We start from the raw sequence: 20,985 nt of genomic DNA on the forward strand, positions 1-20,985 counted from the left end.
ATGTAAGTATCCTCATACAACTGTTTGGACTAAGCTGAAGTTTAGTTGAGGATGTGTATCTAAAAAGGACTGAACTATACTTGTGCATACTACATTTAGGAACACTACCATTCCAGTTTGTTTTCCCATTCTGAAATGAATCAAGCCATCATTTATATTGGTCAGACACGGGCATAAGTGTGTTGTATGGACATTTTATGGTAAAATATTTAGGATTTTGTGGTGACATGACACTGCAGAGTGCTTAGTTAGGTGCAAGCTAATTTTAGGTCATTCCTTAGGTCTGCCCATAGAAGACGAGTCCTCGTATTACATTGAGCCTAGTGAATGATCTAAACTAGCGTATTTCAAGCTCTGATCATTTTATAATTCGTATATGAATATCAGACATGGCTTTCAATTTGCAGTCACTGGATTTACACACTAATTCACTAATTGAGTTGGCTTACACCTTCTCTAAGAGTGCTTCATTATGTACATTAACAGAGTCCAGCATGCATTTTCAGAATAGTCTCTACAGTGTGATGTGCTAGTATGGGTTTCCTCGTCTAAGGTAAAGAGATTTTTTTTTTTTTTTTTTTTTTAATTCGACGGATCTGGCACCAAGTTCCTCGTTTGAAGTCTCAACCTTCATGGCACACAGGGAGAAATCCTCTAGACCTGAGTTTTGGATATGTAAGCAATCATCAAGCCTCCCCTCCCCCCAAAAAAACTTCCTGAAAGAGTCTAAATTCCAGTGAGAACCAAACCGGCATCTTCTGTAAACAACAGCATTATTGATCATCCTGGAATGACTCCAAAGCAGGGCTGCAAATATAATCACATGGTTTACCTCAGCTCCTAAATAAAGGATATTATTTTATTTATTTTTCCTTATCTAGACCAACCAAAGAGTGTCAAAAGTGGCCAAATGCATGTGTCTGAGTAAATGACCCAGAACCGCAGTAGCACCATGTGTGACTGTCTTGTAAAGGGGAAAAGCTTACAAGAACTTGATGTTGTTGGTTTTTTTCAAGATAGTTCTTTTATATAGCACCTATGTGAAGTTCATGGTCAACACATCAAGTAGAGCCCCACATAAACACTATGAACATGAAAAAGTGCTATAAGAAAGAACATAAATGCATTTAGAGGGCCTATATTTGTGCCAGGCCTTAAAGCGACCCATAAAATCCCTCTAAAAGCTCCCCAGTACATTGTTCCTTAATGCAAATGGGTGCTGGAAGAGTCACTGTCCATCACGTTGGACCTTGCTGACCACGAGTTTGCAGGCTACTGAAGTGGGCCTCCCTCAAGATACGGTTGATGTGATCATACGAGACGTTGTGGCTCAAGGAAATGGCCGGCTCTTCTGCTGCAATAGTGGGGCTGCAGGGAGCCTGGGAAACAGGGAGTCCTCTTTGGTCGGTCTTCTGGATGCTTGAACTGGCACCTGCCATGCGGTCCGGACTGCTAATCCCACTGCTGTCACTGCTGGAAGACTGTTGGGAAACAAAGATTCGAGGGTTTCTGTGCTGTACCACTTCTGGTTAAAGTTTCCAATGAAAAAATGTCTTACAATTGGCCTGTCAACTAATATAATAATCAAAAAGTGATTAAGGGTGTGTTCACACCTTTAAAACTAGTTGGATTAAAACTAACCCTGGAGTGATTGCGGTTCATTTGAATAAGCGTGAACACTGCCATCCGAACCCTGGTGCGCACTAAACAAGCAGACCAAGACCGCAGAAAATATGGGTCTCGGTCTGCTTCCAAACAAACTCGGTTCGATATGAAATATGAATGCAACACGGACCAAAGATATGTAAAAGGACCAAAAATGGGACATGATGTCTCAAGATACGACCCTAAAAAGGACAGAATGCTAAAGCATACCTGATGTATCTCGTTATAGTCGCGATGTTTCTGCATCTAACGCGTCTCCTCACAGCAGATCTTCATTTGTGTGTGTGACGGAGGGATTCCTGCTGCTGTTTCGACTCCTTTACATATTTTAGAAGCTTTTCGAGAGTTCTCAGCTAGTCAAAATACCATCACATATAGGCTACGCACAAACAACAAGCGCATTTAACCCAGCACACAGCATTGTTTTGGATGTTCGGCAAGTTCCATCTCGAAACGTTATAAAAGCCAACCAATCAGGTTGTGAATGTATCCCTATGCCAGGGATGGGCAACTTCGGTCCTGGAGGGCCACTGTCCTACAGAGTTTAGCTCCAACCCTGAAAAAATCACCTGCCTGTAATTTTCAAGTAATCCTGAGGACCTTGATTAGCTTGTTCAGGTGTGTTTGATTAGGGTTGAAGCTAAACTCTGTGGGACATTGGCCCTCCAGGACCGAAGTTGCCTATCCCTGCCCTATGCCTTTAGGTTTGATGTTAAAGTGCCAATGTGAACTCTAAGCGGACCAGGACTAAAAGTTTTTGTTTTTTGGTCCGGACCAAACAAACCGAACTGTAAGTGTGAACACACCCTAAAATTAGGTTCATTCATCACACTGGAAAGTCAAATACCTTCCATTTGATACAGCTTTGGAATCAAGACTTAACTCTATACTTTTGTAAGAGCTTAGTGTGTGCCTTTACGAAACACATCATTCTACAGGGTGGGCCATTTATATGGATACACCGTAATAACATGGGAATGGTTGGTGATATTAAAGTCCTGTTTGTGGCACATTAGTATATGTCATGGTCACCACCCATCTTGAGGAGTTTGCCCCCTCACATATACTAATGTGCCACAAACAGGACTTTAATATCACCAACCATTCCCATGTTATTACGGTGTATCCATATAAATGGCCCACCCTGTAGAATGAACGTCAGCAGTTGACCGTTCTTGAACGAAAGAATGCTCTTGGCCAGCTGTTGCGTCGTCTTACCTCAGAGTCCCAGACATCACGGCCAACCTCAGGAAGAAAGGAATAACCTCCAGACCTCTTTGCCTGGGGTAAGACCTGGAGTTGCTCAGCATCACAGCTGCGTCTGCGTTTTCTGTTGACAGAGGCCATTAATAATTAACTTTATAGAAACTAAATATGTTCCAAATAATATTTCGATATATTTATAATATAAATTGTGCTACAACAGGATACTAAATAGATGCCTTTAAAATTTCAGGATGGGTATCCCTCGCACGAGGATGATTATATTTAGGGGGGTCCGTGGATTGAAAAGGACGAAGATTGAAAACTGTCTTAAGAAATGGAGCGCTGCAGACTTGATTGCAACCATTAGTCATCAATATGTCCACTGCAGGATTATGACTCAGATTTTAGAATAAAAAAGTCATCAACACAAAGAGCTATCAAAGCCTGATGGATAACAGCACAGACTTGTTTAACCGATATAGTAGTAGCTAGTCAAGAGGATCAGCCTTCTAAAAGAACATCTAAAAATAACCACCCCCAGACATGAAGTACTGACAACAGCAGCCACATGGATGTTTACAGGACATGCGTTACATAAAAGCAACATGAAACATGCGTGCAGACACAATTAAAAGCGAATTATGTTACCTGCTTTCTGTCAACATGTCGTATTTGTGCATTTGACAGCAAAATAAGGGCACACAACACCTCTTCGACTCGGAAACCACCGGCTTCTTTTCAGCAAAATGAAGGGATCTGCCAAGATTTCCCCTAATGATGATGAGCGACATGACAAATAGAATTCATTGTGAGAAGATGCAGACACGTTTACATTGCAGTACAGGTGTGCAGAAAACGTAATATTAATATCTATTATCAGCTAAGATGCATTCGTGAGATACACTGAGCTGTTATATTCATACTAGAAAAATGATCTGCATAGGAGTGACGAGGAACGGAAGGGAACCACCTTATCTACATATAATTTAAATGTAAACGTCTAGTATTAATTGACGTTATTGAGACAAAATGGCTCATGGGCATAAGTCACACTGATACAAAACGATAATAATGTTGCCATGCAAAAATAGTGCGTTCAGGGTGTCAAGCTGAGAGAGACAGATAGCACAATGCTATGTGTAGTTCACTTTACTTCCTCCTAGCGATGAACTGTTCCTACTACAGAACCGACGAAGTCATTTAAACGGAATAAATGGAGTTTGTGAAGAGACGAAAGGGGTGTGATGTACTCTACCTCTCTCTGTTCACAGATGGATCTTGAGTTCAGTCATTTTCTGAAGTTACAACGTATCCATTTTCGCCGGATCTCATTCTTTCTCTCTCTCTCACTCGCTCACACTTCTTCCATCTGTTGCTGTCATAATGACGTAGCTTGCGTGCCTTTGAGCGAGGGGTGACGTACGATTCGCACGTAACGTTTTATTTTTAATTGAATTATTATTTTTGAGATTTGTTTTTCTACATTAAATAATACATTTAAGGTGATTTGGATTAGACAAGTTATCAATTAATTTGAAATGTTGTCCCATTCAACATTTTATTCAGTCATGATGCCAATTTGTAGGCCTATCCGCAAAGCTAATTCGAATTTATAAATAAATAAATAAAAGACTCTTTGAAAATAGACCCTTTTCACATTGTTTTTTTTTTTTTTTTTTTTTACTATTTTTTGCGAAATGTACATTTACATACATTTATAAAGAAAATAGCCTAACTTATTTTTATTTTCACTAAAGATGTTTTATATATATATATATATATATATATATATATATATATATATCAATTCTTTATAGAAATTGCTTGTAAGACACTTCGACTGTGTAATACTTATAATTAGTATAAAGATATAATACGTTTTAGTTCATTTTAGAATTCCATGTATTGTAACCACTGATCTATATAGAATGACATTATGTCATTATATAGATCAGTGATTGTAACCTAGTTTTTTACAGTCTATGATTGTAACCCCATATATAGGCTAGGCCTATTTATAATATTTTGTTATTGCCTTTCTGCTTGTAAGTGCTGAGTTCTTACTTCTTTGTCGATAGATAGATAGATAGATAGATAGATGGATAGATAGATAGATAGATAGACAGATAGATAGATAGATAGATAGATAGATAGATAGATAGATAGATAGATAGATAGATAGATAGATAGATAGATAGATAGATAGATAGATAGATAGATAGATAGATAGATAGTAAACCTTCCTTCCGAGAAAAAAAAGAGAGAAAAAAACTTTCTTTCGGAAAAGAATGTGCAATTGCTTTCGTGATCAACGGTGTTATGCATACATGTAGTAGGCTACTTACACACAGGCATTAATAGAGACGGCTAACTGGGTCTTTCGTAACTCAAAATAATCCAGTATGTCCTCTAGTGGGTCCATCGCATATCGCAGGGTCCGTTATTTTACTGGATGTCCCATGGTAACAAACAGCAGATTTCATACATGCGCAAACGAGCTAGTTAAAATACAACCGACTTGGTTAAAAGTGGCTGCATGAGAAAGGTTCCCAAGTCAAGAGTTTAATAATGATTAATTTAAAAGACACCAGAAAGAAGACCTTTCCCTCTTCCATTGAACGATGGCAGTGAGTGAAATTATAAAAGATGAGTGTAGGTGAGTGGCAAATCTAAATATTTGATAGATTATTTGTCCATTTTAGTATCCCATGCCTTGTTTGCAGTTTTTAAGACCCCATTAAATCAAGTTGTGGAGTTTTGTGGCTGTTAGCCCATAGCCTATCTGTTTTGAGGCCATCTAAATGTCTGTGTACTACTTGGAAGTTGACAAAATTAACTATCAGTTAAACAGATATTTAAAATGTATAGCTATTTAATAGATAGGTTAAAGGAATTACGTCAACAACACAGAAAACTGCTCTTAAAATGATTGCATGTTTCTTCTAAGAGATATGGGGGAAAATATTAAAGTTCTTGGTTTCTTCAAACAATACAGTGATTTCAAACCTATTGATCCAGTCCTGTAATATCTGATTTATTTATTTTTTTATTCTTTTCTCTTTCAGAAGAATGTCCATTTTGTGGAAAGCCGTTCAAGAGGCTGAAAACCCACCTACCACACTGCAAAATGGCACCAGTTACACAACCCCCAAAAAGCATTAAGGCGCCAAAAGAACTGACTGCAACCACATCCAGACAGAAGATCCATAAAAAGACAACAAATGGTGTCATCTTTGATGAGAGACTAACCCCCAAAAGCAGGAGGAAAGAAGATACTCACAATGCAGACAGTCTTCTCACAACTACTGAGGTCAAAGTCTTATCATCTGAAACTCTGGACATGGAGAGGCCTAAAAACAAATGGCTTGCTAAAAGACAAAGGGAACTTGAGAGATTACACCTGTTAGTGCCAATCTCAAAGATACCAAGCATCCCTACCTCATTATCCAAGCATGAGGGAGATAAAAGCTTTTGTGAGATCTCCAAAGGACCAAATCAGGGAACATCTCAAACTAATGGAAAAAGTGCTAAAGGCAAAAAGAAGCTAAAGATGGCACCATTATCAGAGCAGTTGTCAATCACCAAGAGTAAAATCAATACCCCTGGATTTGTGCCAGGCACTCTGAAAAACTTTAGCCTCCCATCTGAGTGCAGTGTACAGCATGAAAATCCAAAACTCAAAACAAAAGTTTACTTCTTGGAGGAGCTTGAAAGACTTGCGAACAGCCAGAACAAGAATATCGATCTAGTATCAAGAGCAAAAGAGCATAAAGCTCATGCTTTCTTAACATCCAAGACTTCTGTGTGGGACCACATCAATTACAGTTTGTATTACAAGAGGTCTTATAATCTGTTTGTGCCTTATCCTGTTATTGAAACATCCAAAGATTCTGCTCTGGAGACTATGCTAAAATCAAACAAGCCTGAAACAGCAGTTACCAAGGTTGCCTTTCCACCCTCGCTGACTTTATCAGAAACCATTCATCAACCTTCAGAAGACATCCTTAGTTCAAGACTGCAAGGTGCAAGAAGTCTATCATGTAGTCCAGAGTCAGTTTACAACAGAATACAGATCTCCTCAGTACCTTTAGGCAGCTATGCTAATGAAACTATTTGGAAGGAGGGTCAATTTCCTGGACCGTTCCCCCAAAGTGAAGGTAATCCATAATTTATGCGATGTTTGGTTGTTTACATAGTTATTTTCATGTGAAGAGAAATCCCTTTAAAAAGAGAAATGACTTAGTTTAAAAGCATGTTCACACCAAGGACTCTAAATTTAAGAGAATAGCAGAGTCCACACCACAACAATAATGATAACGATATCATTGGAATCAGTTTCACAACGTTTTTTTCCAGCTGATAACAACAGTGACAGCCAATCAGAATCCGCCCTGCTTTAAAGATCCCAAGAACATTATTGTGTGTTGGTGTGGACGCTATGCTAGTTATCTTTATTGTTATCGTTCTTGGTGTGAACGGGGCTTAATACTTGTATCTGTTTTTTTTTTTTTTCAATTTTTACTTAATTAGATTAACTACATTTTAGTTAAAGATTGAACGGCCCCAAAAATGAAAAAAAACAAGTTGCCAGTGTATTGTTTTTACACGGTAAAGTTTAAAGGCCTATATGTAAGGGCCCTCTGATGTCTGCGATGCGGAAAACCTGGACAGGAGTCACAAAATCAAGTAATAACAATAGAATTTGCTCTATAATGCGTAAAGTCACTGAATTTGGCATGAATAAATCAAAAGTGGAGATGTACACTTAAAGGAGAACTCCGGTCAATTTTAACATTGAGCTCATTTTTTTGTACATTTGGAGTGCTGTTGTCGTTGTTCTCTGTATTGACAGCACTCCAAATGTACAAAAAAATGAGCTCAATGTTAAAATTGACCGGAGTTCTCCTTTAATAAAATCACGATATGTGAATGTTTAACTGTAAAAAGTCTGCTATTGGAATAGGAAATCTGCATGTTCTGCGTGTTTCTGTGTGAATGAGCGGCGCAGTATCTACTACATACTCAAGCACGTAAATAAAATTTTTATTTTTTATTTTTTAATGATGAAACCTTTTTAGACAACCTTTACTGTGAGCTACGAGGTTGTTAACTGATGGTATTATGCTTCCGTTGAACCCGCGAGCCTGTATAATTTTAACTTATTTTTAAAATTACCCTGTTTAACAGTGGAATATGTGGTGAGAACTGTATTACATGATGCTGTATAGAAAATCGACTGTCGAATATTTGTATGTATATACATATTTTCCAATGAACTTAAAATACATTGTTTCTGTAGATACATTCTATAGATAATTTCAACAAATGAGTAGTTTTATATTTCAACATCAATTTTAATTTGATTTTGTTGTTCGCAATGCTTCATGGGATCGTAGTTCTTTCCTCACTAAAGCTGTTAAGTACACAGTCTTGTACCTTTGTATTTTTTATCAAATTTTCAAGTATATTTTTGCTTCGAATCTAAGTTTTTAATGCTGTGATTCACCTCGTAGCTGGTTGGCTTAGTTCATGGCTTATAACGCTTTAACAAAGACTTCCTATGGTAGAAATTAATGAAAAAATACCATTTCCAACATTTAGGTTTATGTTTACATTTAGGTACCTTAGAATTAAGCACATTCTTAAGTGCCTTTCTGATAGTAAATGAGCTACACTTTCATCAGCTTGGCTGGAAAGGGACGTTGGTCCATGAAACAGTTTCATCTCATTCCTCCTATTACCATTTATATTCATTCTTTCATGTGAATTTCATGAAGTTCCACATCCACATTGTGCTTCCACACTAGTTTTCATGACATGCACGTTAAAATAATGAATTTCTCATACCGATTCAAAAGAAACAAGAGAGTTGAAATGATAAAAATATGAAATTATAAAAATGCCTTTGTTCATATAGTGCCTCTAGTGCAGCGGAAACTTGGAGATGTCAGATTGAATAAACTTGGTGTCTGGCTTGCCGCTCGAACTCCGGTGTCACCTGGAGAGATTGTGACCATGTTAAAGCAAGGTTTGTTCCTTATCCAACATAATATAACGTAACATTTGTGTTAGTGGTTTTTCTAGTGTTTTCTGGTTGTGTGATCAGGTTGGCAGTGGTACTACAGGAAGTATATTGATGTTCGTAGAGGAGGAATCGGTGGGATATCCATGCTGTTGACTGGATACTGCGTTCTGTGTTACATATGGAGATACCCACATCTCAGTGAGTCTGAATCCACGTCATCAACAAACATCCCATAATCATTGGCATGCATGATTGAAATGTCTGTTTTATTCTGTTTTACAGAGAACGAACGCTGGAGGAAGTACCATTAAGGACGTTTGGTAGTCTTTGTAATTGTTTTCAGGGCCATATGGGCACAATAAGATTAATAATTAATAGTGCAAGATTATAATACCAGCAACTATTGGTTTACTACAATTGAGGTTTGCTGTGTTTTTGTTGACAAGTTAGTTAGAAATGTCAAGACTGTGACTGACTTATGAATTTAAATTTTTGATAGGAACCTATTTTGAAGCACAGATAATGGAATTATTTGAATTAAATATTTGTAAATGTTCATTTATTTGCCAAAAAAAAAATAAAAAAAATAGAATGCTTTTAACCAAAACAATTTAACATTTTGTTTATCATGTAACCAAAAAGAGGACTTACCTGAGATCTAATAAATTATACAATATTGTTTTTTTTTTCATGAGACCTGTCATATGGTTCTTTTGTTTGTTGTTTACATGATCTTGTTTAATTTCCTAATTTGTATGTAATATTGTTGCATGTAAATATCCACAATTTGTTAAAAAGGAAGACATTACGACAGATTGGCTGTATTCAAAATGGATTTAATATTTATCTCTGCTGTTGTAATGAACACTCACAAAAACAACAAATCATGAACTGACCACATATACAGTATGACGTGTGTACACCTAACATAATAAAAATAACTTTTTTGTTTTACATTCTTTTTCTTTACAAAAAGTATAAATATTTTGTGTTTCATGTTTTTATTTTTTGTAATACAAACATTACAAATCAAGTTTTAGGTGATGCAGAAAATAAAACGTTAAAAGCAACTTTTACCATGGGGGTATTACGATAACTGAAGGCCACACTCGCACAACAAAAAGCAGTAAAAACAAACGATACACTATTTAAACTTGTTTTCACTCGCTCTGTCCTAAGGCAAAGAAGCCCTTCGAAGTGAAGGTCTTTCAGAATGCTCCCTAACACCGACCTCTAGAGCTCAGATCAGAGAGAAGAATATTTCACTTTTTTTTTTCTGTCTGTCATTTTTGGTTGAATTGCTGGGAAAGACGGTGGGCGTTTAGTGTTAATGATGCAAAAACAATGGGATGACATTAGATGAAAACAAGCAACCTTCCCTTCAGGTCGGGAATGGATGCTAATGGAAACAGACTTGTGAAAATGTATGCACACTGCAGTTTAGCCAACTATGGTCACAAATTCAAGAAAATTGTTGGAAACAATGGAACCTACGACTTTAGTTGGCTTTGGGAAACGCTCCCCAGGTCAGTTTTTGACATTGTCTTGGTCATACTCCTATCGTTGACTGACAAAGCCCTGTAATGGCACAGTTAACATAGGTTCTAGTCTATAAAACAGGACTGAATGCTTACAGTCTCCTCTTTAGAAATGATTTCTCAAAATGGGTTCTTGAAATGTGGGCCTGTCCACTAACCAAACTGCATTATCTCAGGAAGCAGCCATCTCATAATGCTACCAATAAAAACCTAATATGCCGTGACATCACTACTTCTGCTTTCACCGATTAAAAAGTGCGCAAATTTGAGAAGTGATCTGCAGAGGGGCTGTAAGAGCTGTGATCATGGCTATCTAAAGTACAAGGTCACGTCCACATGTGCAAATATAAGCTGCCACTAGAGGCAGAAACTGCAAACTGACTGCCAAGACTACAGCCTGACCAGCAGGGGACTCAACGCACAAGGGAAAATGAAAAGTTTCAAACAACATCAGTCTTGGTAAATCTCACAAAAATCCCCAAATCAAAGCAAAGAAATAAGAAATTATATTTTGCACAGAGAAATCAAGCCTGTTGTAGGACCACGGAGATTGTGATGACAATATTTCATGACAAGCACAATTACAACCAATTTGCATTACCATAATGCGGAAAAAAATAAATCAAATTTGTTATGAGAAAAGATTGTAATGTACTTGTACATAATGGTAGAGATTGTTGCACTGCCTTAAATCTTCTAAATTCTTTCAAAATGTAATAAGAATTTGATGACAATAAAGAAAATGTAAATGTGATTAAAATGTGCTTCCTTGATATTTTTTTTAAAAAAAGGTACCACAATGTAATAAATATATATTACCGGTCCAAAAATAGGTTTCATCTACTTTGTGCAAAATTTTTGCAGTTTTATTAAGAATTTTATTTCTTAAATTTTCCATTGATTTTGGGTTGAAATGTGACTGACATGTTTTCATGAGATTCACCAGTGAGGGTTCTTTGAGACACTAACTAAAGGTGCAAAACAGCACATATTATCTCCAGACAGGGAGCAGCACAGAATTTAAAAAATATATATATAATGCATCATTTCAAAAAATGAATTAAACAAAAAAGATAAACATCATGTAACATTGTACCCTCAATCTGAGGACTTAACTTTCCCCTGCACAAAACCACCCAAGTGAGTTTTGTCTCTGTGGAGAGGTAACATACCTGTAAGGTACAAAACTAATTGCAAAACAAATGTTAAAAAAAAAAAAAGAAAGAGCACAACCAATGTTTAAAAACAATTAAACGCGCAGGTGTGTTTGTGTGCCTTACTTGGTCAAAGTCTACTGCAATGATACAACATAAGTGTTGAGACAACCATAAAACCTTAAGTGCGGACAGACTATTAGACTAAGTGTCTGATATTGATCGATACGCTACAATATCAATGTCTACTCATGACATTCCAAACATCACACTTACTTACTGCTTGATTGTGTGTGTGTGTGTGTGTGTGTGTGTGTGTGTGCATATATTAATGTGTGTGTGATTGCAAGTGTATCCTGTAAAGCATTGTCAAAAAGGCTTTCTTATGTAAACTTCTCTAGAACAACAGGCACAGTATTAGAGTATCACTATCATTAGATTCACCTTCCTGTTCCTCAACCTAGTCAGAGCTGCTGTGTGCATTTCAAACCGTGATAATGCCGACGTACGTCCGTTCACACATGCCGTGGAGTTCAGCTCGCACACACATGGCATGAAATGAAATGAGATTAACATGGAACAACTAACAAACATAAATATGGCACTGTCTAACATTCTAAGATGCTATTCACAGCAGCCTCGAGCACAGAGTCTGTGTCAGCCAATGAAGTGTGATTATGATCTGAGGGAACTTGTTCTTCATGGCCCCGTCCCAGACTCGAAGGGTAGCCTTGGGCAGAGCTATGCTGTGATTGGCTGGGAGATGTAGGGTAGTGAGCATGTTGACTGTTGCTGCTGATTACGGTGCTGGATGTCTTTTTTTTTAGGTCCAGGATGCACTTGATGGGAGTTCTTCTGTGTTCTTCCATTCCTTGTTGTTTAGATTCTGTCCTATAAGCAGGTTCTGTGTGGCTGTTCATACCCTGCTCATCTTTTATGGTGAGACTTATGGAATGCCTTGGGGATGTTTCCATTGTGCTGGGATTGCTCTCATTGCTGACTGGGGTCAAGACTTCGGGACTTGGGATCCTTAGTTTACGGCCACAGCAGAAGTCTTCCAGGAAGCCATCTGAGGAGCAATGTGGCAAAAAATTACAAAAATACATTCAATCAAGCAAGTGCAAAACATTTTTTAAATTATATCATTTTGTTTGCATTTGGTATAATTACAGTACAACATGGTAAAAGCGTTCCATAAATCACAACAATTTCAAAAGAAACCAAAATCTACCGTGCAGTTTATGTCTGAATGATTAAAAATTACCAGCACCACCTTCACACTCTACTTTTGAGATGATTGAAATTATATATATGACACATATATATATATACATATATATATATATATATATATATATATATGTGTGCATGCATTATAATATATATATTCACACACACACACACACACACACACACATATTATTTTAAATGTTTAAATTATTTTTAAATTATTCATATAAGAAATTAATTTCTTAAATTGTTCTCCAAGGCATTGCCAATTATATATATAATTATGCATGTTACTTTGCATATAACAAAATCGATGTGTACATTTAAAATATTAAATAATCACACAAAAAACCCTCCAAAATATACATTGCAAATACTACTTAACTGTATTCAACCAAAATAAAACTAATTGTAAACACCGTGAAATTACTTTGTCAACTCATAACATTAGTATTAGTTAATTCGTTTAATATAATATAAAAAACTGTGGAAATGCAACCAGGCTCCCATGTCTCACCTGGATCCACTAATATCATTCGTTTGTCTTGGGTCAAGTTGCCCCGTTCCTCTTGGTTAAAAGTCCTGTCAATCATCACCATTTCTGATGAAGGGCTAGACCTCTGAAAGAGCATAAAGCAGTGACATTAGAGTAATTAATTACCTACAAATAACTAGTATTTTGTGCATTTAAGTTTTAAGCTGAACCTACCTCTGCTTCCACCATGAGTAAGCGTCTGTATTTGTTCACCATGGCCTGCGTTCTGTTTAGCACTTGTGTGGCAACTGCCTCAAACTCGTCATCAACTGTAAAGTCAAAAATGATCATCAGAACCTGTGACAGATTTATCTATGGTTAAATATTGATTATGTAGAGGAAAAGTTGAAAATGCACTTTTGGCGAAATCTTCATCTTGTGGTGGTGAGCCTTGGAAAACATGATAGGGCAGTAATCTGTAAATGCCATCATTTAATGAAGTGAAGGGTGTCCGCTCTGAAGACATGACTCTACAGTGATCCTGTCTTAACTGCTGGAGGACCCTGTCAAATAAGCCCCAATGTTACAATCATTATTTCTGCAATTCTATTCGTTGACACTAATGGTGCAGAAATTAAACACTTCATCTGTAACGGGTGTACAATTTGGGCACTCACATTCCTCCTCTAGTAAGTTGCTGAGTTGCAGGTCGCTTCGGTGTAAGAGGCAATTCCTGACTGGCAGGAGTGAGTGTTTTCACAGCTAAGATTAAAAAGAATAAAGAAAAATTACTTCATGGATCCAAGAGAGGAAATTCAGGTGCAAAAAAAAAACTAAACAAAAGACACATAATAATATATACACTACCATTCAAATGTCAGTAATGTTCTTTTAAAAGAAATTAATAGTTTGATCAAAAGTGACAGTTAAGACATTTATAATGTTACACATGATTTCTATTTCAAATAAGTGCTGTTCTTTTGAACTTTCTATTCATAAAAGCAGCCTGCATTTTTTTTATCACGATTCCCACAAAAATATCAAGCAGTTATTACTGTTTTTAACACTGATAATTATAAGAAATGTTTCTTGAGCATCAAATTAGCATATTAGAATGATGCCATGACAAAATAAATTACATTTTAAATATATAAAATTAGAAAACATTTCATTTAAATTGTATATGTAAAAACCTTATCAAATCTCACTTATGGTCACTGATGGAAACACAAAAAGGATTCAAAGTAGTCTTACCTTTGGTACCAAGGAGATTAACTAATTGTGTTTGCCCTCTTTGTGTTGCTGCTGTGGTGTTCTATGAAATTGAAGAAACATTCAAATTTAATGAAACAATACAACTTTGAAGAGGCACTTTGGATAAATTAATCCAAATATATTTCACCTGGTTTAGAGAGACTTGAAACTCCGGAACGCCTGAAGAAGTTGGAGCGTTCTGGCCCACAGGCATAAGGTGCTGGAGGTGCTGTCCTGGACTCACAGATAACTGCTGACAAACCTGTGGGCCTTGAACACCAGAACTGACCATGGTGAGGTGGCTTGAAGTCTGTGACGTCTGTAGAGGCGATGGGCTAGGCGACGCGCTGGCATTCCAAACTTTGGCCGAGGCACCAGGCCTTTGACACACCTCCATTACAGGTGTGGGTGAAGCTTGGCCTATTTGACCTCCACTAACCAAACCTTGATTGACTATTAGCTGCCCTCCAGCTGAAAAGTTCTGCCCAGCGATAAGCTGTACTGTTGTGTTCTGATTGGTGAGGATGGAGTAGGTGGTAGTGCTTATTGAACCCGGGTCACCCACTTGAGTGTTTGTTTGTAACACCTGCCCATTCACAGCCTGGAAGCTGTGAACAGTCGTACCAGGGGTTAGGGAAATAGAACTGGGTAGCAAAAACTGCCCCTGAGGCAGATTGGACTGGGACTGTGGTTGCACTTGTTGCCCCAGCGGTGAATGCATTACAATGCTGCTGGATGGATTGACCACTTTCACCTGTTGAGTAGACTGAGGAGAGCCAGTAGCTGTGTAGGGGCTACTGACTAAATTCGCAGCAGTGTTGGTGCTAGGTTGAAGCCCAATGTTGCTGATATTGTATACAGTTTGTCCTCCTGCCTGTAAGGGTTTAGGCTGAATAGGTCTAACCAATGCCTGTTGCGTAGGGCCTCTCTGGATGATAATATTCTGAAGTGGTATCGTTCCTTTATTGAAAGACATTGACACCTGACCAGCTGCGGAAGGGGTGAACATGGTACCCTGCCCGCTGTTGTTTGTTACTACATTTCCACTCTGCCTCAACAGGATCTGAGGCTGTTCCAAACTATTGATAGTCATCATAGAGGAGGCACTGCCACTGAAGGATCCCACTACCTGGATGTGTCCAGTGGGGCCATTTGGCAAGGGTAGTTGGGGAACCTGCTGGATAAAAGCCTGAGGTTGTGCCAATGGTGCCGCCACACCAGGACCCGAGACGCCTCCAAACCCTCCAGAGACCAGCTGCTGAGGGAAGGCGGTAGCTGTAGGAATGAGAGATGGCTGGGAGTCCAAAAGGGCTTCTTGAGCCAATGTCTGCTCTGTGATATCTGCTTCCAGCAATGACTTCTGGAGGATGTCAAACGGTTGGTCCTCGCCACTGAGATCGACCCCATCTGGAGAGGTTCCACCGTCAAGCTCATCCTCGATGAACGGAAGACTGCTTGAGAGCTGAAGCTCAGCTCCACCAGCCTCCCCAAACTCTCCCAAATGATTGTGGCCATCTTTGAGTTCTTCATTGGAGCCACTCTGAGTAGAAAACCAAATAAGTTGTTGTTCAGATGCTCCTACTAAATTCTAGGTATACCCATTGCTTGCAATCTTTACCAGACTGTATATACAGTATACCAAGACGGTTCACTCATTTCTATGAACGGGAGAAAGTACAACACACAATGTGGCTAGAAAACTCCCGCCTTCTAAATAAAAGAGCCCATCGCCAATTGGTAAAGTCGTCACGACACTGCAGATGTCATTATAAGCTTCTGTTCCTAAAGAAACAGTTAAGCCCAGTTAACGTGTAGTAGACGTGCACTTGGCACATGACTGCACATGCGCATTAACATAACCAACCTAAAATATGTGCTTTTTAAAGCTATTTGAGCATAATAAATATATTTATAGGACAGATCATGTCAGATTTAGTTGCCTTGCCTTGCCTTACCTACATATGAGTTTGGCAAGCAGTTTTTGAGATTTGCGTTTATTCCCATTCAAGTAGGTAGGAGCTTGTCTTTATGACCAAAATTGCCTCCAGGAAGCATTGCAAATATGGCCGCCATGTGAACTGACTTTACTTGATAGGGACTTTAACTATACTCACGGTGTCACTGGTGAAGAATGAGCTGGCTGACCCAAATGCTGCATTTGTCACATCATCTTCTCCAATCTGTTTGAATGTCAAAGAAAGTTGTCAATAACCTTTCAACATAAAACATAAATGTCATATAGTGTAAGTATACTTACAGATTTACTATTTGAACCGTGAAGATACTCATTCAACGCTTGCACATCTCTGTTGAAATAAAACAGTTCATTAAAGCTTGTTTAATGTTTGATGGGCAAAATTTATTTTTGAACTATGTTTAAAACATAAAGCTCCTTAAAAACCATAACCATCAAATTATAAAGCTGATTACCCTAAAAAATCCAGAAGACGGCGGTCGTCTTCATCATCCATGACACCTGCGACAGTAACAGATTTTGAGATATTACAATGGACACAATTTCCCTGCCGTTTGGCTACAGTGAGACATACTTTGTATATAAATTGTTTCTGAATACACCTAAGGGTCCAATAAATGTACTGTGCATAGTGTTCTACACAAAATCAAAGCATTGAAATGTGTCAGGATCCCCAGTTTTATAACCTCTGGTGCTCTTTGGTCACAATTTTACGTTTTTTTTAATTATTTTTTTACTTCATCGGAATGGTACGAAACTTGGTAAAGGTTTTGGCAATTGCTATGCGAGCACAACAAAAATCACAGATATGATTCGAAAAGTGAATCATAGTCCTGAAAAAAAAATGGTCCTGAAAAAAATGACTGCATTGGAAACGAATGGGAAATAAAAAAATAAGTTTTTATATCAACCTCAAATTTGGAACACAACTTGTTTAGATTTATGGCTTTATTTTGAAAACATGTTTTGGGAAATATATAATTCATCTAAAATTTGAAAATAGTATTTTTATGCATTTTTCATAACAATAGGCTACAATTTTTTTTTATTTCAACTTCAATCTGCTTGTGTCTTCTTTTAAAATGAGTCCAAACCATGCTCCAAAGCATTCAACATTTACGAAAAGTGGTTAACAGGTTATAAATGGATTATAACTAATACATATAATTTAGTACCATAGGATCCCCTAAAAATACAAAATATTAAATAAAAAGCTATCAAACTAAAATATAGTACATTAATTTCATTGAAAAGAAAAGAAAATTGGTCATTTTTCACTGCCACGCAAGGAGCAACAGAGGGTTAAAGAACATTCTCAGGACAGGTATAATAGACTTCAGGTATAATAATAAATACATGCAAGCATTTGACATTAATAGGCCAAAGAACTGTTCTCTGCAAACTGTTCTCTGCCAAGTTTTTTGACATAACGCTATGTTGGCAATGCGAATACACACACTTGTGACAAACAAATGAATTAAGAATCAGAAATTTAGAGTTTTTATAGTGTGACCGCCTCAAGTAAATTCTTTTTCTCAGTGGAGAATAAATACACAACATAAAAATAACTATAGCTGATATTCTTGTTAACAGTAAGAAATGGTTTGACTTCGCAACAAACACAATTTCATCCTAATCAGCTAGGAAACATGTTTTCAGTGTTTAAGTACACATAAAGAAAGTAAAATAGCCTAACATACATTGTAGTGTAACACAAATATGATCTTTATGTTTAAAAATGCACAAGTCTGACAAAGAATGGCTGTACTCTTTGCTGCAGATACATGCGCAGCCAAGAGACTTTAAAATGGCGGCTGCTGATTGAAACTGCGCCACTGCTCGCTACAGTCGACAGACAAAAGGGCATTATGACGCAGAGAACTTGTGCAGTGTAAAAATGCCACTCGATTGTAATTTCAGATCACATTTTTGTAAAGCTGCCATAGAAATGTGAACAACTTGAAAATTCATGTGTGGAAATGTGACAGAGGAATAAACGTGGGGGATGGGTGAAACATGTTTGGCCAGTTTGATTGTTCACACTCGCACTTCACAAGCTTCTGTAAATGCTTTATAACACATAATAGTGAGGGAACGAAATGTGTTGTCTGTTTTTCCCAAAGTGATTAAATGTTTGAACACCATTCGATGGATATGTATTTTTTGCCTTTGTTTCAAAACAAACGACGTCGTGCGTTGTGAAAAACAGCTTGAACTTGCAGAAATCCAAAACTGCGAATTTCATTAATTCATTATTAAACCGCATACACACAGAAAAATAAACACACTGATCGGACCGTCTAAATAGATACGAATGAATTATAAGATTAGTCAATATATTTAAAACGGAACATTTTCTAACTAGCAAGTCTAAGCTTAGAGCAATATCCGTGTTAGTGCAATCTTAATGAAGAAAAAAGTATGACAGGTTAATCCGGCCCATGTCCTTGATAAACAACTTCGAAATATATTTATAAAAACCTGAATTTGCATGTAAATGAACGGGTTTTAATAAACTAAACGATGTACTAGAGATGTGAGGTATATTTAACACTTATATTCGTTAAACCTGTAGTCAACTTAGCAAGCCAAATGAGGGAGGAGATGAATTATTTTTTCTTCCTCTCTACCAGAGAAAAAAAAACTATCTATCCTCTTTGCCTGATAAGTCAAAGGGGCGGAAAAGAGACACGTAGAAAACCAGCAACCCCTCAAAATACAGAGTAAAACCCTGTTGAAGCAAGGCGACGCATTTTACTGATTCACTTGTCAAACAGGGTGGACTAAAAAGGCTCTCCATGGCGCAAGGGCAGGACGCACAAAACCCGCCTTAATCTCGCTGAAAGTAACAGCTAGAAACACACAGGGACTTTGTCCATAAATAGACCGAGGCTGGAGAGACTCGTTTTATCGCACGTCTCGAAAAAGCCTTTCTACAATGCATTTTTGCACATCTGTGACAGCCGACGAGCGCAGCGTGGACGGGCGGCACAAAGAAACGCGTAATCGGCATCGGACGGCTCGTTAAATACTGGCACGGATGTCTTAGGTTTGGTGAAGGGTAAACGCGGATCATCAGGCGAGTCTTATGCATTCTTCGTGCTCCGAGCTGTCGACGGCCTTCTTGACGTCGTGGACCTTCCCCACACCTATTAAGAAACGGCTGAATTCGTCGAGGAAAAACCGAACGGAGAACAATTCGTTGGCGAAGCATAAATATTTATTTGAATTTGCATCACATAAAGACGACTTGAAAAAGAGGCAAACCCTTACTCCTGTCTCACTCCTCTTGAAACCCAATATCTCCATTTGGCAACTTTTAATTTGCTCCCCCTCCTCCTCCTCCTCCTCCTCCTTCTTCTTCTTTCTCCCTCTCTCCCACTCATATATTTTTCCCTCACTGTCCTTGCTGCTCAGTCTCAGATAGATTTTTCTCTCTCCACGCTTGCTCTTCCCTCCCCGAAGGAAGGGGAGGAAGGAGGTTGTGTGTGTTTTTTCCTTGAAATTTTTATCACAAAATTATAATACACTCAAAGGGGAAACTCACCGTCATGAAAAAGCAGTGCCGTGTCCACGGGGTTTCCTCGCCATCTCTGCACGGGCCGGTGGAGCAGTGCGGCTCCAGCAGAAGGCAGCATCACTACATAGTGCACTAGACACCAAGGGCTCTTTACTTGTAACTAGAGGGGTTTCTTATTCTGTTTGTTTACTACTGTAAAGGCTTCTTCTGTATCTTCTGCCAAATGTAAATAAAAGCTGCTGTTTTGATTGATCACTTCAAATGCCTGACATGCATAACTGAATAAAAATTGTGTTTGTTATGGGGGGCGGGGCCCTCGTGGACCACACCTTTAAAAAAAAATTGTTTTAAAAAAACCAATAATATGCATATGAAAATATTCCCAAAAATAACATGTAGTTAAATCGCAATTCGTATATATATATGTCATGTGTATAAAAGAAACAACTACAATAAACAAAAACATAATCTTCCAACACTTAAAGTTGGGAAAAAATAAATAAATTAAACTTAAAAAATGTAAGCATGTACAAAATCTTAAAAGGAGATCACATCACCCAAAAGTGTGAACCTGAAGCAAAATAAGAAATGTATAATAAATGTTTTATTTTTAGCTATTTGATTATGAGATTGTTGCTACAGCAAGCATGTCAATGTTATTATTTATGAAACTAAATTAAAACATTGAAAACTTAAATAAAACTAACATTTACTGACAAACAATACATTTTCATCACTTCAAAACGAGCTAAGTTTATTTTGTGCTGATTTAATTTTTATGCCCATAGTGCACACAGTGATCATGTACGAAATTCAATACAAAATCAATATAAATTGTTAGGTAGGCTATATCAAAAGATAAAAACAGTTGGCAAACTGTGCAGCTAAAAAAAACTAAACATTGTTTGTTTTCTCTACAGTCACGAGGTGATTTTGCCATTCT

The 20,985-nt window shown here is 37.6% G+C and overlaps 3 protein-coding genes across 9 annotated transcripts; 1 reads left to right on the forward strand and 2 right to left on the reverse strand.

Moving 5' to 3' along the window:
- Positions 1-80: 80 nt before the first annotated feature.
- On the reverse strand, positions 81-4,261 carry LOC307147539 (protein VCF1). The gene is made up of 4 exons (XM_079852321.1): positions 4,127-4,261; positions 3,520-3,642; positions 2,884-2,995; positions 81-1,481 (listed from the first exon to the last, which is right to left on the reverse strand). Exons 2-4 carry the CDS (start codon positions 3,549-3,551, stop codon positions 1,239-1,241), a joined length of 387 nt encoding a protein of 128 aa, XP_079708447.1. The 5' UTR covers positions 3,552-3,642; positions 4,127-4,261; the 3' UTR covers positions 81-1,238.
- Positions 4,262-5,259: 998 nt separating this feature from the next.
- LOC307146971 (uncharacterized protein) lies at positions 5,260-9,850 on the forward strand. 6 transcript variants are annotated; one of them, XM_079851376.1, is made up of 5 exons: positions 5,260-5,333; positions 5,937-7,028; positions 8,789-8,899; positions 8,978-9,094; positions 9,179-9,850. In XM_079851376.1, the coding sequence occupies exons 1-5, from the start codon at positions 5,324-5,326 to the stop codon at positions 9,205-9,207; spliced, it is 1,359 nt and encodes a 452-aa protein (XP_079707502.1). In that variant the 5' UTR covers positions 5,260-5,323; the 3' UTR covers positions 9,208-9,850. The 6 variants fall into 6 exon arrangements, 4 of the variants coding, with proteins under 4 accessions (XP_079707502.1, XP_079707501.1, XP_079707504.1 ...); XM_079851375.1 differs by having other exon boundaries at positions 5,304-5,527; XM_079851378.1 differs by lacking the exon at positions 5,260-5,333 and adding an exon at positions 5,393-5,527 and having other exon boundaries at positions 5,937-6,893; positions 9,179-9,464.
- An 8-nt stretch (positions 9,851-9,858) lies between these two features.
- Positions 9,859-20,309, reverse strand: bicral (BICRA like chromatin remodeling complex associated protein). Of its 2 annotated transcripts, none has more exons than XM_079851373.1 (11): positions 20,070-20,309; positions 16,978-17,023; positions 16,805-16,853; positions 16,662-16,727; positions 14,696-16,087; positions 14,548-14,608; positions 13,971-14,055; positions 13,711-13,856; positions 13,528-13,622; positions 13,336-13,438; positions 9,859-12,657 (listed from the first exon to the last, which is right to left on the reverse strand). In XM_079851373.1, the coding sequence occupies exons 1-11, from the start codon at positions 20,158-20,160 to the stop codon at positions 12,197-12,199; spliced, it is 2,595 nt and encodes an 864-aa protein (XP_079707499.1). In that variant the 5' UTR covers positions 20,161-20,309; the 3' UTR covers positions 9,859-12,196. The 2 variants fall into 2 exon arrangements, with proteins under 2 accessions (XP_079707499.1, XP_079707500.1); XM_079851374.1 differs by lacking the exon at positions 20,070-20,309 and adding an exon at positions 19,796-20,045.
- Positions 20,310-20,985: the final 676 nt, after the last annotated feature.

This window comes from Squalius cephalus (assembly GCF_949319135.1).
Source record: "Squalius cephalus genome assembly, chromosome: 19".
Lineage (NCBI taxonomy): Eukaryota > Metazoa > Chordata > Actinopteri > Cypriniformes > Leuciscidae > Squalius > Squalius cephalus.

Coding starts and splice junctions, on each gene's coding strand:
- LOC307147539 (XM_079852321.1), bottom strand. CDS start 3,551: ATGCACAAATACGACATGTTGACAGAAAGCAG. Junction 2,996..3,519: donor GACATGTTGACAGAAAGCAG/GTAACATAATTC, acceptor CTCTGTCAACAG/AAAACGCAGACGCAGCTGTG. Junction 1,482..2,883: donor GTGATGTCTGGGACTCTGAG/GTAAGACGACGC, acceptor GTTTCCCAACAG/TCTTCCAGCAGTGACAGCAG.
- LOC307146971 (XM_079851376.1), top strand. Junction 8,900..8,977: donor TGTGACCATGTTAAAGCAAG/GTTTGTTCCTTA, acceptor TTGTGTGATCAG/GTTGGCAGTGGTACTACAGG. Junction 9,095..9,178: donor ATGGAGATACCCACATCTCA/GTGAGTCTGAAT, acceptor TCTGTTTTACAG/AGAACGAACGCTGGAGGAAG.
- bicral (XM_079851373.1), bottom strand. CDS start 20,160: ATGCTGCCTTCTGCTGGAGCCGCACTGCTCCACCGGCCCGTGCAGAGA. Junction 13,857..13,970: donor CAACTTACTAGAGGAGGAAT/GTGAGTGCCCAA, acceptor CTTATTTGACAG/GGTCCTCCAGCAGTTAAGAC. Junction 13,623..13,710: donor AGATGAAGATTTCGCCAAAA/GTGCATTTTCAA, acceptor TTGACTTTACAG/TTGATGACGAGTTTGAGGCA.